Source organism: Talpa occidentalis, unplaced genomic scaffold, assembly GCF_014898055.3.
Source record: "Talpa occidentalis isolate TD23 unplaced genomic scaffold, MPIMG_talOcc4v2.1 talOcc4.10, whole genome shotgun sequence".
In the NCBI taxonomy this organism is placed as follows: Eukaryota; Metazoa; Chordata; class Mammalia; order Eulipotyphla; family Talpidae; genus Talpa; species Talpa occidentalis.
The window spans coordinates 71,602,245-71,617,592 of record NW_023600993.1 but is presented as its reverse complement, the minus strand read 5'-3'; the positions used below and the strand labels follow the sequence as shown (position 1 = coordinate 71,617,592).

Genomic DNA, 15,348 nt, shown 5'->3' with positions numbered 1-15,348 from the left:
CCTCCCTAGTGGCATAAGGTTTAATTGCTTGTCATTGCACCCCTCAAGTTCTGTGGGTTTTATAAAGCCTGTACCATTTGAACTTAAATATAGTCAAGGGTTGCTGCATCTCCTAGGTAGATTTATAATCTTTCTTCTCTACTCTCCCAAAAACTGAAAGCAGAGTGAGCGTTCTATTTACTGAGAAGGGGATAAGGAATATGGATGGCTAGATTTTCTGTTCTATTTCCTGTATAACCACGGCTGCTTGGGAAAATATGAATTATGTCTCTACCAACTTACATTTTGCTCCTCAAGCAACCTTTTTTTTTTTAATAGAGGCATGTTTTATTTATTTATTTGTTTGTTTGTTTGTTTTGTTTATACATGCACTGGGTACAGCCAGAAGAGCGGGAGGGTAAGAGAATTCACCAGAGCCAGAGCGGGGAGCAGAACAGGCAGAAGGACCGAAGTACACTGCTGAGGGGAGCAGCGGGCGGCAGGAGAGGTCTGCGCACCATGTGGGACCCTCCTCCGGTGGCTGGGGATCGAACCGGCGCCTCAGAGGCAGCGGGCAGCTTCGCAACCCAGCGCTCAACCGCTGCGCCACCGGGGAGGCCCTCCTCAAGCAACTTAATTCCAATACAGGAAGAGCACTAGATGGAATACAACTTATCAGAACGCCATGCTTCTGAGTAGAAATAATACCCTGTGAGTTTGTTCCTCTGAATAGCTTGGTATGATCTCATCAGACCTTCTAGAATTTGGTTTGTACAGCAGGTATACTGTGATAATCTGTGAATTTGTATTTTAAAGATATTTTACATAAACAACTCAAACTGTTTATTCAAGTCTAGATATCATGGTGGATTAAGGTACAGTTTCTCTTTATAAACCGTGAATTATCTCTCTGAATAAATCTCCAGTAAGAAGCAGACTGATAGTTGTGTTTTCCTCACCTGGCTATTTGAGCAGAGCTGAGAGACTGAATGTTTGAAACTTCCAGCTATTGTCCAAAATCAAACAGTACTTTTCTGTGTCCCTCTCTGAGTGAATCCTTAAATCTATTTCTAAAGTCTACTGGTAAAAGATATCAGCTTTGATATAGGGGGTGTATTTTCCTTAACCATTCACTTTCAGAATAAGTTTATTCTGGTAGAAAAGATACAAACCTGGGAACCAGAAACACTAGGAAGGGGATTTTCAGCTCCTTGCACCACTATTTGACAGACACTAATTCCTAGGCTGCTTCTCTCCGCTAGCCAAATATGCCTGGAGTGAGAAAGAGCATTTTAACCCTTGCTTGCTGAGGATAATTCACTGAGTCTCTTTTACAGCAAAGCCAGATCTCTGATGGCTTATGCCTGAAGGGCAATCAGAAGGATGCAATCTTGAGGTCGTGCTCCTAGATTTACAGAGGTGTGTCCAGCTGTGGGCAGAGGCCAGGTCATCCAGGCCTAAATACTTCAGACTAACAAATATAAACCAGATTTAACAGAATGTGGCTTTCAGTGGAAAAATCTACTTTCCTCTGTGGTAAAAACTGAGAAGGAAGAAGGGATCTCTGTGTTCTATTTAGGGGGAGGGTTTCCAATCTAGTTTTCCTCCCCCCCCACCCCGAACACATAGCAACAGTGTTAACTTAGCAATGCAAGGAGATCACAGGGATAAATGTCAACCAGTAAAATGGTGACAAAGCAAACTTGGAGAAGGGAGGCACATCGGGGAGAAAAAAGCCATCTGTTCTAGATCCAAAATGGTTTCATTCTTTCAGCTGAACTTTTCATAAAGTTAGGACTCATAACTCTTAAGCATCAATTCAAAATATGTCTATAGATTTTTGCAACAACCAAAAATAATATATTTTAAATGCTATAAGAAATGCTTTTGTGAATTATAAAGATATAAAGTATACCTTAACACAAAACAAGGTAGTATTACTTTTATTAATAATGATAAAACAAATGAGGGATAAATGAAGAAGTTGACACAGTATGATGAATTTATGTGAGCCCTCAGAAAACTTGAGAAAGTAAATTCCAGCCGTTAAAAATGTATAGCAACATGCCAAACATTCTACTATAAAATAAAATGAAAAAAGTTGTGTCCACTGACATAGCTGTCCTTTGGGCAGGCACTTATAAAAATGCATATAGAAAAATTAACAGGGATATATTTTGAACAAAAACTCTAACTGAAACCTTAAAACAGAAAAATAGAACAAAGCTATTTAATTTGGAGCCCCTGTGCTGGATTAACATCCTCAGCAGCACTATTCACAGACCCAAGCCTAGGGTGATTCAAGAGGTGGTACTGCTAGACCTGCCATTGCCCTGACAACTCCTAGTTCAATAACTTAACCAGCAGGATATAAATCTAACACGTAGGGCCCAGACTCAAAGAACTTTTCTGCTCTAGCTTCCCAAGGTAATTTGCAAGAGAATAGTAGAGTCAGAAGGCCTGGAGAGTTTCTGGGGCAGGACAGCACAAGGCTAGCAGAGCAACAAAACCATCCACATGACCTAGTATTGCTCCATTCTGTGTCACAACTGGGGACACCAAGGCACCAGAAGATTGTGTAATGAACTCAAATGTTCTACCCCTGTCCCCATTGGTGTTAGCACCTGGACATGTGTGAGGTTTTCTTTCTATATTGACTTCACGGATATATTTCCATGGGGAATACACAGGGGCCACTCACACTGATCTTAGTTCAGATCATGATAAAGACACTGCATAATACCCTAAGGGCTAAGGATATGCTGATCTCACAACAATATAAATGCTTGAGTTAACAAACTGTGGCATCATTTATAAAAGCTATTAAAAACTGGGTAATTTAATCTAAAATTAAAATTTTAGTTTACCTTACCTAGATTTGGAAAATAGAAGCAGTTAAGTTTCTTAGGAGTTAAATGGGTTAAAATGGTTCTGGAGTGGTTCAAATTGAAAAGGGCAGGCATATACATGGATTCTGCCACAGCAGAGTCCCATCTGGTACTCGCTGACTGTGACCGGGTGGCAGAACTTTCCTTTCATTGTGCTTCACTTACGGTCCCCACTGTTGGTCTACGTCTGCTCCTCTCTGCACAAGAAGGGGGATTGCTTCATGGTGTTTATTCACAACAGCAACGGTTATCACAGGTCGATCTTCACTATCACTGAAGCTGGGATCTGCTCCCTGCAGGATATGGAAAAGGGTAAACTTACCACTAAACACTGCCCTCTAAAGCATTCACTTGCCATCCTGTTAAATATAACAAACCTCCCTGATGGGACTGAACTGCTTTCAATTACAAGAGAATCAGGAAAGCCAAAAGACCGCCTAGAGTATCAAGAGCTGCCAGGAAACTCAAGCAATAAAACTTCTGTCGCCACATCAGGAGGGTTAGGCACCCAGACAAACTTGCTTCTCTAGGAAACATGAGGTCACCACCCCAGATTCTGATCCCTATCAGGCCATTATTTGGGCTCAGGTCTGCAATTCTTCCTGTTTTCTTTGCTATAAGGTCAAGCAACAGGTGATAATGTGAAGCTTTTCACCACCATTTAATATATATCCAATTTTTAATTAGCACAATATTGAGCCAAACGTCCATCTGAAAAAGATACAGGTGGAATGCTTAGCTGAAAATCCTAGGAACACTTGTTCTTTTGGTTATACTTACTTCATCAAGCAACTGTTCAATCACAGAGACTCTTCCTTTCCCTGTTGGTCCAACTTCCTGCAGCAGGAGTCTATTTTCAGGCTGCAGGATTACAGAATGTGGTCATACTCATCATCACAAAATATTTTTGGCTGTTAAGTCTCACTTGCCCAGGTTCAACCCTCAAGGCAAATGTTTCCTCCCCACAGTTAAGTTCTAAACCAGAGGATTCAGATGACAGTGAGTGTAAATAGAGGGGTGTTTGTTTGTGTGTGTGTGTGTGTGTGTGTGTGTGTGTGTGTGATCTTCAACAGCCAGGAGCAGAAATAACTACATCTAATGTAAATCTTCCTGGTTTTTCAAACCTTGTCTTGTGGAAGTACCACACTGACATTATTTTACATTCTTAAGGAAAGAATGCAATTGAGAAACCTTACAAAAATCCAGAAACTCCTCACTAGTTTTATTATTTCTAGAAAGCCAGTCAGGTGAATCCTAAAACTTACTTTGCATGCTTTGTATGGTGTTCAAAGCAGCCTATAAGTGTGACAGTTCAGAAAATGTGCTTACCTGATGAGTGAGTAAACCAAAAAGTTCATCTCTTGTTTGGGGGGAAAAAAAAGCTATCATCTGCCATCAGAAATCTGAAGAATTATTTGCATTTTATATTTTTAAAATTCAATAAAATTTGTCCATATAACCTTTAAGAATAAAGGTTGTTAATAATTCTATTTACTAGAAGACTGAAGAAGTCATCTAGAAAGACATAATTCTTGGCATGTTTCTGCTGTTGAATCCTAGGGGTGACTCCCAAGGACCTCGGAAACTGGAACCATTTCTCTGCTTGTAAAGTGGAAATACCTACCTGTCCCTGATCCCCTTGGAAATCATCAGGATAAGGATATTGGACAAGACCTCTGAGGCTTTGAAAGGAAGAGGCAGGGGCTCAGGCTGTGTCCCCTCTGTTCCTGACTCTAGGGCAAGTAGCTTAGAACAAGTGAACCCCCAGGAAATTTTTGCTTATATTGCACTCCATCTTATGGAATATATACTAGAAGGCACAATAATGTCAGCTTCATGAAATCTTAGATCTTTTTGTCTTTTGTTTATGTCTTATTTTCAATACCAGGAAACATGTCTGCTATATCTGTGCTCAAAAATAATAATTATTTTTTTAAAGATTTTTTTTATTTATACATACAAGAGCTGGGGTACAGGCCAGAGGTCTGAGGGAGGGGTGAGAGGATTCACCAGAGACAGAGTGGAGAACAGAACAGGCAGATCCACTGAAATACACTGCTGAGGGTGCAGTGGGCGAGTCAGGAGAGGTCTGCTGCACCATGTGGGTAGCTCCCTGGCCAGGGATTCAACTTGTGCTGCAGCGGCTATGGATAGCTTCATAGACTCCTATTTAATCCCTTGCACCACTAGGGAGGCCAGTCTGTTAAAGCTTTTGACATTTTTAATCAGATTTTTGTTTTCTTGTTGTTGAGTCTTAAGAGATCTCTGAATATTTTAGATGAGTCCTTTATTCCATAGGTATTTTGCAAATATTTTCTCCCAGTTTGTGGCTTATCTTTTCATTTGATGAATTATAAAATCTTTTACAGATCATGAATTTAAAATTTCAATCATATTCAGCTTAATAATGATTATTTTTCATGAGTGGACAGATGCTATAGTCTCTGATGCCTTATCCCTATATGCAAATGAGAAAATAAAGGCACATAGCAACAGGGGAATTCAGATCACATATAGAATAAGAGGGTGGAGTATCCAAAGTAAAAGTATAAAGTTTGTGGAACTCCACACTTCTCTTATAGTCATTAACAATATTTCCAGCTGGGAGGCAGGGGGAGAGTTCAAGGAATCAAAAGCAGTGAAAGTTAAAAAAAAAAAAAAAAACCTCTAATTTCCCCCCAAGTTATAGGTGCTTATTTCATGCAATGTGTGTGGTAGGAAGACACAAGATTAGAGTGTCAGAGACATCACAGTGGCAGGCGGGTGGCTATGGCTGTCCCCATCTCCAGTCAGGAGGCCCAGATAGTTGGGCCTTGTTGCTAAGTGCCAATCTCCCTGCCACAGCCAAAGAGGACCAACTAATAGGCAAGGTGGTTGAACTGAGCAAGATCACCAACCACCTTTCTCCAAAGTTCCTATTGAAATTATTCATGATCTATATTTTTGAAAAAACTCTTACAGCTGTGGGAAACTCTGAAAGGATTAATTGTGGGGAATCCCAATGACTAAAAGTAGATGAAATCTGATTGACAAGGAAATCAAAGGAAAACCAGTTGAAGATGATAGAGGGATGAGTATTTTCTCTCCATGGAATCCTGCAAAAGCTCAGGGTTAATCACCAAGGAGGGTCAATGTCAGGCACAGGCTGAATTCCTGAGTGTATTACTGAACGGCGCTATGTGAACAGCTAAGATGGACAGAGTCCTCTCCCCTGTGCAAGAGGGCAGGCTTTTGCTTTCTGCTTAAACTTTGATAAATATTTTCTAGAGAGTTAATGATTTTCTCGAATAAAGACTTCTATTGAGAGCACTGAGGCCCAACATGGGAGAAGAACAAAGCCCAGCCCTCTACGACAAATACAGAGAGGATTTAGAGGGCAGGAAAGACAGTTTCATCCAGAAAGAAAATACACCAGAGAACTTTATACCACCATCCTCACCACTAGAGAAAAGGCCTTCTTAGATGATTCAGAGGCTCAATGGCCACATACCCTTCAGGGAAGTCTGCCCACAGCAAGCCCATTCACCCACAGGGACCCCAGAGATCCATATACCCATGATGGGCACCCATGCCAGGCACCCCAGCTTATCAAACTAGCCCTTCATTTGTCAACAAGACCTGACAACCAAGGATCAGCACATACTTGAGACATAAAAAATAAGAAGGAGAAAGACATGCAGATAGGACTGACCTCAGAAGTAACAGAGGTGATTCAGAAAAGTGATGGAAGTTAAAAGTTATTCTAATAATCTTGAGATATTTTAAAGGATTCTGGCTCCATAAAAGTATAAAATAAAAGTATACTGTCATAAACAAAGGAATAGAGAATGAAAAAAAATCCTTCCCTTCAAAATAATCTCAGAATAAATATCAGCTAGACAGGCTGAAGAAGACAGCTATAAGGCCCAAGGAATACACATACTGTAAACTGTTCCTTCTGTTCTTGAAAGTTTTTGATCTTGAAATCCTTTGTCTTCTTGATCTTTTCAGCGGTGTCTGATGTGCTCTGGCTGTAGTCACTTGCTGGAATGACAATGAGTCAAGGACCAAAAGGAAGCCACTCCCCACATACAAAGAGCTACTCTACTGCCATGTCCTTCAAAAGGTTAGAAGAAATAATACAGCTTTTGTAGAACTATTTCTAAGACTAAACATGGCAGGAAGGACTCCTTGGGCCACTCAATCCATCCAGAGGATGGGCAGAAAGAAGGGCAGTTGAAAAGACTCGAGTTTTTAGTCGAAAATAACAACCTCCCCCTTCACTGCCAATATATTTCCTTCTTCACTTCTGAAAAGCCAGAGAAATGAAATGGCTGGAACATATAAGATGCCTGGTGGAACCAGCAAATTTTAAGCAAAGTCATCCTTGCCAAGTCAATGTGCTCCTGGTCAATCGTTTGAAAATCTCCAGACAGGTACAACTCACCCAAGCTGGACCTGCTGCTGAACAGCTCATTACCACCCTCAGTGACACCGCTCAGAAAGTGGTCGCTGAAATTCACCGCCTTGTCAAGGTAAAGATTCTGGCCAATGACAAAATTCAAGCACAACAAATGATGAGGCTGCTGTTCCAGCAGAAAGAATGTAGTGCTCCTCTTTTTGTTTTTGTTTTTTAAGATTTATTTATTTATGCATACAAGAACTGGGGTACAGGTTAGAGATGTGGGGGGTGAGAGGTTTCACCAGAAGCAGAGTGGGGAATAGAACAGGCAGATCTACTGAAATACACTGCTGAGGGGAGCAGCGGGTGAGTCAGGAGAGGTCTGCTGCACTATGTGGGTTACCTCCTTGGCCGGGGATCGAACTCAAGCTGCAGTGGCTGCGGATTGTTTCATAGTGCTGTATCTTAACCCCTTGTGCCACCAGAGAGGCCCCTCCTCTTTTTGTTAATGACAGCTTTAGCTACACAATCAGCTTGAAACCTGGCTTCCTTCCTGATACCTCTCTCACCTCACTCTAATCTTGCGTTCATTTTGCCTCTTCACAGTTTTCTTAGTCTGGCCCCTCCTCTCCGTTACTACAGCCACAGCCCCCTCATCTCACACTGCAAAACCCTAACACGTTTCTGCCGACCCACCTTCCCTGTTATTCCTCAGTTGCCTTCACATAACTTAGAAGTAACTATCTCGTGTTCCTCACTCCTCTTCCCCTGAAGTACTTCCATGAGCCAAGCTCTGCTTTAGTCACACAACCTGAAACACAGCACTTAGTGGGTTTTTTGGTTTCAAAGAACCTTTGTGTGCATTAACCCACTGTATACTCCCAACCTCTCTTTGAGACAGTAGGGCCCATGCATCTCTCTTACTTTTAAAGACAATGCTTGCACATAGCCAGAGCCTAAAAAAGGCCAGTTCTCTGTCTTTTCCTTTCTTTCTTGACCTCTCTTCTTAATATATTAGTTATTCTTTTGAATATTTTGATTTCCTGTCCAGTCAAATTAAAGGTGCTGATAACAACCCATTAATGCTTGTCACACACTTACAGGGTCTGTGACAATGCCCAAACCCCATATATGAGGGCAGGTCAGGGGCCTCTCTGGTGGTGCAAGAGGTTAAGTCTCAGCATTATGAAGCTATTTGCAGCCCGAGTTTGATCCCTGGCCTGGGAGCTAACCCACATGGGGCAGCAGCCCTCTCCTGTCTCACCTGCTGCTCCCCTCAGCAGTATATTTTAGTGGATCTGCCTGTTCTGCTCCCTACTTTGTCTCTGGTGAATCCTCTTATCTCCCCACATCTCTGACCTGTACCCCAGTTCTTGTATGCATACATAAATAAATCTTTAAAAAAGAAAAAGAGGGCAGATCAAGGAGGACATGACCACAAAATTTGGTTTATTTTATATAGGCAAATAGATCAATTACATATCAGCAAGTGTTTCTGTGAGTATATCCTAAAACTACTTATATCACAGAACTGTCCTTGAACCACAGTGAATATAAATTAGTCTGAGGCTTACAGGACTAATAGAATGGGTGACAATTCCTGTTCTTACTGTATCTTTATGTACCTAAAAGCTGGCTTCTCTGAAGTTTAGCTCAGTTATTTACCTAATTTATGAAATTTTTGCCTGACCTACAGTGAAGTTTCACAATATTTGAAACTTTTCCTTTCTATGGATTATGAAGAGCCTTTCAATAAAGTACAAGCTACAATTTACTAGATCAACCAATTTTCAGACAAATAACTGCTAAAAATTTTACTTACCTTTTTTGAGACTTGACTATAGTTCAGCCTGATGCTAACTTCATAGCCATCTTGATGGACAGTAGCAGAAATAAGCTTTTAAAAAAGTATTAGAGAGAATTCACCACTGTGGTGTAAGTCTCAGTGCCCTGAGCAACATAAATTTAATCAAATATTTAATCAACACAAAAGAAGGGAGCAAAAGAGAAACAGAGGAACAATAACTAGATGAAACAGAACACATAGCAAAATGCTGGTGATATCTATAATTCCATAAATTATAAATGAACTCAATAAATACAGATGTTTCTTGACTTACAATGGGGTTAATCTTATAAACCCATTGCAAGTTGAAAATATCCTGTCAAAAATATATTTACTACACCTAACCTACCAAACACCATAGCTTTACCTACCTCAAACATGCTCAAAGCACTTACATTATCCCATTGTCGGGAAAAATCACCTAACACAAAGCCTAATTTATAAAGTATTGAATATCTCATGTAATTTATGGAGTACTGTACTGAAAGTGAAAAATAGATGCCCTGATTCAAAAGTTGAAGCACATTTTCTGCTGAATGCATTTTGCTTTCTCCCCATTACAAAGATGAAAATTTTAACATTGTTAAGTCAGGGACCACCTGTATTCTAATCAAAGAGCAGGCTTGATAAAGAAAGCAAGATCCAAATATTACTGTGCACAAGAGGCACACTTTCAGTAATCAGGCCACATGGCTGGATGTTATCACCTGGGAAAAGGTGTCCTAGGGTGCCAAGCCCTGGCAATCAAGGGTCAAGTATCATAGGTAAACGTTCTCTCTATAAGTACCAGGAGGAATTTACATTAAAGAAGGGGTCACAGATGCTTCAAGGATCAGAGAGTACATATTTTAAGGTTTGTGGGCCATATGATTTCTGCCTTGAATATTCACTATCATCATTGTAGCACAAAAGCAGCTAGTCAAAAAGTAAATGAACAAGTGTAGCTGTGAGCCCATAAAACTGTATTTATAAAACTGGGTGACAGGCTAATTTGTCCCACAGGCCATAGTTTTCAGACCCCTGGATTAGGCTAAAGAATTCACAAAATAGATTCTCAAAATAAACCATGCAATACTTGCCAATGAAACAGTTTCAATGTTGGCCTATTTGGTGACAGAGGAACAGAGAGGCTGGTTTTAGAAAAGTCTTTCTAACCTTACGACAGAGAACAAGGTCTTCTCATGCAGGTGCCTCTAAAATGGTGGGGTAACACCAGGAAAAGGGCATGGGGCTAGGGTCTGACAGAACTGTTTCAAATATGAATGCCCCAAAACTCAGCGGTACAGTCCTGGGCATATCACCAAAACTATAGGAGTCCATTTTCCTTGGTGGCAAATAAAGTTTATCCTGATTACTCACTGCAGTGTAAAATTGCACCCCAAACTTTGTGACATTAAATAACCACCATTTTATTATGTTCATGGACTCAGACAGGGTACAATAGGAAAAGCTTGTGTTTACTCCATATATCTGAATATTCAGCTAAGGAGACTCAAATGGCTAATGTGACTCAAGGTTTGGGGACCTTAAGGACCTGCAGTCTGGTCACTCAACTGCCTGGCCTTTTTTTTTTTTTTTTTTTAAAGACTTGTTTATTTATTTTATATACAAGCACTGGGTACAGTCAAAAGCGCGGGAGGGTGAGAGAAATCACCAGACAGAACAGGCAGGCTGACGAAGCACACTGCTGAGGGGAGCAGCGGGCGGCAGGAGAGGTCTGCACGCCATGTGGGACCCTCGCACGGAGGGCAGGGGATCGAACCGGCGCTGCAGAGGCTGTGGGCAGCTTTGCAATCCAGCGCTCAACCGCTGCGCCACCAGGGGAGGCACTCAACTGCCTGGCTTTTGAGCCCTTGTAACACCAGGATTGCAGCTGGGATTGCAGACAGATAGATGCACTTTCGTGCAACTATTCCACATGGAATAGTTTTCATGTACACTCATCTACATCAGGCAAAGTCAATGGAAGGAACTTCAACCTGGTCTCCTGGGATTATCTGGGATGGAAATTCGAAGCAGAGTTCACCTACCTTTCCCATCCTGGGTTCTGCAATCAAGGCGCGAAATTCAGGGTTATTCTGAGCGTAAGACCTGAGGTGAGCAGAGATGTGATCCAACTGTTTCCTCCAGTATCCTGAAAGGAAGAGAAATTATCCACATGGAAATTATCCACATGGTTATCTGAGACTAAGAAAAATGATAATGTTGAATGAACATGTGTTCTCAAAGAAGTCATTTTTCTGTGCCAAACCTTGTGATGTACTAGAATAGGTTCCACTTTTGTTCCCAGCTTCTTTTTACATGATTAATCATAGAATATTTTTTTTTTAATCTTAAATTTTATTTTTATATTCCCCCATACAATTGCAAACACCCCATTCTGACCACAATCCTTCCCCTCCCGCTCCCCACCCCCCAAAAAGTGTCTCTGGTTCATAGTTTTTTGTTGATTTTGATTTTCACTTTCTTATATTCATTTTCCTGGTCCCTTATTTAAGTTTTCTAGATTCCTGCTATGAGTGAGACCATCCGGTATTTTTCTTTTCTTTTTGGCTTATTTCGCTGAGCATGATCCCTTCCAGTGCCATCCATGTTGCTGCAAATTGCATGTGTTTATCTTTTTTGAATGCTGAGTAATATTCCATGGTATATATGTACCACATCTTCTTGATCCAGTCATCTACTTTTGGGCATTTGGGTTGTTTCCAAAGCTTAGCTATTGTAAACAGTGCTGCTATAAACATAGGGATGCAGGTGCTCTTTGGAATTGATGTTTCTGTGTCCTTTGGGTAAATACCTAGGAGTGGAATTGCTGGATCATATGGAAGCTCTATGTTTAGTAGGTCCAGAAATCTCCACACAGCTCTCCATAGTGGTTGGACCAGTTTGCACTCCCACCAGCAGTGCAGGAGAGTTCCTTTTTCTCCACACCCTCGCCAACATTTGTTGTTGCTAGTTTTTTTAATATGTGCCATTCTCACTGGTGTAAGATGGTATCTCATGGTAGTTTTGATTTGCATTTCCCTGATTACAAGTGATGTTGAACATTTTTTCATATGCCTGTTGGCCATTTGCATTTCCTCTTCAGAGAAGTTTCTTTTTAGCTCTTCTGCCCATTTTTTGACTGGATTATTTTCTTTGTTGTTGCTGAGTCTCATCAGCTCTTTGTAGATTTTTGTGATCAGTCCTTTATCATTAGTGTTGGGTGCAAAAATGTTCTCCCAGTTGGTGGGGTTTCTCTTTGTTTTTGTTATTGTCTCTTTTGCTGTGCAGAAGCTCTTTAATTGATGTAGTCCCAGCTGTTTATCTTTGTCTTCACTATCACTGCTTTGGGTGATGTGTCTGTAAAGATGTCTTTGATGTGCAAATCCCGTAGTGTTTCGCCTATATTTCCTTCTATGTATTTTATGGTTTCAGGTCTTATGTCGAGTTCTTTAATCCATTTTGAGTTGATTTTTGTGTATGGTGTGAGGTAGTGGTCAAGCTTCATTCTTTTGCATGTAGCGACCCAGTTTTCCCAGCACCATTTATTGAACAAACTTTCTTTGCTCCAATGCATAGTCTTTGCTCCTTTGTCAAAGATTAGTTGACCATAAATCTGTGGGTTTATTTCTGGATTTTCTATTCGATTCCATTGGTCTGTATGTCTGTTCTTGTTCCAATACCATGCAGTTTTGATGATTATGGCTTTGTAGTATAGTTTGAAGTCTGGGAGTTTGATGCCTCCATTTCCTTCTTTTTTTTTCAGTAGAGCTTTGGCTATTCGGGGTTTTTGGTGATTCCATATGAATTTCATCAATAATTGTTCTATTTCTTTGAAGAATGCCATTGAGATTTTGATTGGAATAGCATTGAATCTGTATATTGCTTTTGGTAGGATGGCCATTTTAATAATGTTTATTCTTCCAATCCATGAGCAGGGGATGTCTTTCCATTTCTTTGTGTCTTCTTCTATTTCTTTTAACAGTGTTTTATAGTTTTCTTTGTATAGGTCCTTTACCTCTTTTGTTAGATTTATTCCCAAATATTTGATTTTTTTTGTTTCAATAATAAAAGGGGTGGTTTTTTTGATTTCTTCTTCTTCAGATTTATTGTTTGTGTATAGGAAGGCTACTGACTTTTGCGTGTTGATTTTGTATCCTGCCACTTTACTGAACTGACTGATGAGTTGAATTAGTTTTTCTGTGGAGATTTTGGGGTTCTCTATGTATATTATCATATCATCTGCAAATAGTGATAGTTTGACTTCTTCTTTTCCTATTTGGATTCCTTGGATGTCTTTCTCTTGTCTTATTGCTCTGGCTAGGACTTCCAGTATTATATTGAAAAGCAGTGGTGAGAGTGGACATCCTTGTCTTGTTCCAGATCTTAATGGAATTGCTTTCAGCTTTTCACCATTGAGAATGATACTGGCTGTTGGCTTGTCATAGATGGCCTTTATGATGTTGAGGTATGTTCCTTGTATCCCAAGAATTTCAAGGGCTTTTATCATGAATGGGTGTTGCACTTTGTCGAAAGCTTTCTCAGCATCTATTGATATTATCATATGGTTTTTATATTTCTTTTTGTTGATGTGTTGGATAACGTTGATTGATTTTCGGATGTTAAACCATCCTTGTGCCCCTGGAATGAATCCAACTTGGTCGTGGTGAATTATCTTATGGATACATTGTTGGATTCTGATAGCTAAAATTTTATTGAGGATTTTTGCATCAGTGTTCATTAGGGAGATTGGCCTATAGTTTTCCTTTTTTGTGTTGTCCTTATTCGGTTTTGGTATTAGTGTAATGTTGACTTCATAGAACGTGTTTGGTATTGTCCCTTCCTTCTCAATTTTTTGGAAGAGTTTGTGAAGGACAGGCACTAATTCGTCTCTGAATCTTTGGTAGAATTCATTTGTAAATCCATCAGGTCCTGGGCTTTTGTTTTTGGGAAGGTTTTTGATTACCATTTCAATTTCGCTGCTTGTAACTGGTCTGTTTAGGTGTTCTATTTCTTCTTTATCTAGCTTTGGGTGATTGTAGAGTTGTAGGAATTTGTCCATCTCCTCTAGATTGTTGAACTTGTTTCCATAGTAGTTACTGATTATTCTTTTGATTTCTGCTGTGTCCGTTGTGATTTCTCCTCTTTCATTTATGATCCTGTGTATTTGTGCTTTCTCCCTTTTTCCTTTGTGAGCCTGGCTAGGGGTTTGTCTATTTTATTGATTTTTTCAAAGAACCAGCTCTTGGTTTCATTGATCTTTTGGATTGTTTTTTTAGTTTCAATTTCATTTATTTCTGCTTTGGTTTTTATTATTTCTTTTCTTCTACTGGATTTGGGGGTTTTTTGTTGTTCTTTTTCTAGATCTTTGAGCTTCGAGATTAGGTTGTTTCTTTGAGTTCTTTCTTGTTTTTTGATGTGAGCTTCTATTGCTATATATTTTCCTCTTATTACTGCTTTTGCTGCATCCCATACATTTAGGATATTGGTGTCCTCCTTGTCATTCAATTCAAAGAATTTTTTAATTTCTTCTTTGATCTCCTCATTAGTCCAGTGGTCTTCCAGTAGTGTGGCTTTTAATCTCCATGAGGTAGGATAGTTCCTTGCCTTCTTTTTATGATTTATTTCTAGTTTGATGCCTTCATGGTCAGAAAAGATGGTTGGTATGATTTCAATCTTGGTGTATCTGTTGATGTTTGTCTTGTGCCCCAGTATGTGATCGATCCTGGAGAATGATCCGTGTGCGCTTGAGAAAAATGTGTACTCCGTTTTTTTTGGGTTTAGTGTTCTATAGATGTCTGTTAAGCCCAAATGCTCTAGGTCCTTATTTAGAGCTTTAGTTTCTTTACTTATTTTTTGTCTTGTTGATCTATCCATTGTTGATAGTGGTGTGTTGAAGTCTCCCACTACATATGTGTTTTCTCTGATGTCTGTTTTCAGAGAGGACAACAGTTGTCTGATATATTTTGGTGCTCTTTCGTTTGGTGAGTATATGTTAATGAGTGTTATTTCTTCTTGAAGTATTGTCCCCTTAATCATAATGTAGTGACCATTGGGGTCTCTTTTTATTTTTTTGAGTTTGAAGTCTGTTTTATCTGATATAAGTATAGCTGTTCCTGCTTTCTTTTTTGGCCCATTTGCTTGTAGGATTGTTTTCCATCCTTTGACTTTGAGCCTATTTTTATCTTTTGTAGCTAAATGTGTTTCCTGGAGACAGCAAAAGGTTGGGTTTTGTTTCTTAATCCAGGCTGCAACTCTGTGTCTTTTTATTG

The 15,348-nt window shown here is 39.8% G+C and overlaps 1 protein-coding gene across 3 annotated transcripts in view; it reads right to left on the bottom strand.

Annotated features, from left to right (window-relative positions):
* Window positions 1-15,348, bottom strand: part of DZANK1 (double zinc ribbon and ankyrin repeat domains 1) — an 87,580-nt gene that overhangs the window by 13,865 nt on the left and 58,367 nt on the right. Inside the window, exons 14-19 of one of the 3 annotated variants that reach the window (XM_037494154.2) lie at window positions 11,125-11,228; window positions 9,071-9,145; window positions 7,294-7,390; window positions 6,790-6,890; window positions 3,648-3,728; window positions 3,033-3,160 (exon numbers count right to left, since the gene is read on the bottom strand). In XM_037494154.2, coding sequence (XP_037350051.1) covers window positions 3,033-3,160; window positions 3,648-3,728; window positions 6,790-6,890; window positions 7,294-7,390; window positions 9,071-9,145; window positions 11,125-11,228 — 586 coding nt within the window. Of the gene's footprint in view, window positions 1-1,919; window positions 3,161-3,647; window positions 3,729-6,789; window positions 6,891-7,293; window positions 7,391-9,070; window positions 9,146-11,124; window positions 11,229-15,348 lie in introns of those variants that run through there. The other 2 variants (XM_037494138.2, XM_054696067.1) reach the window with 2 other exon arrangements.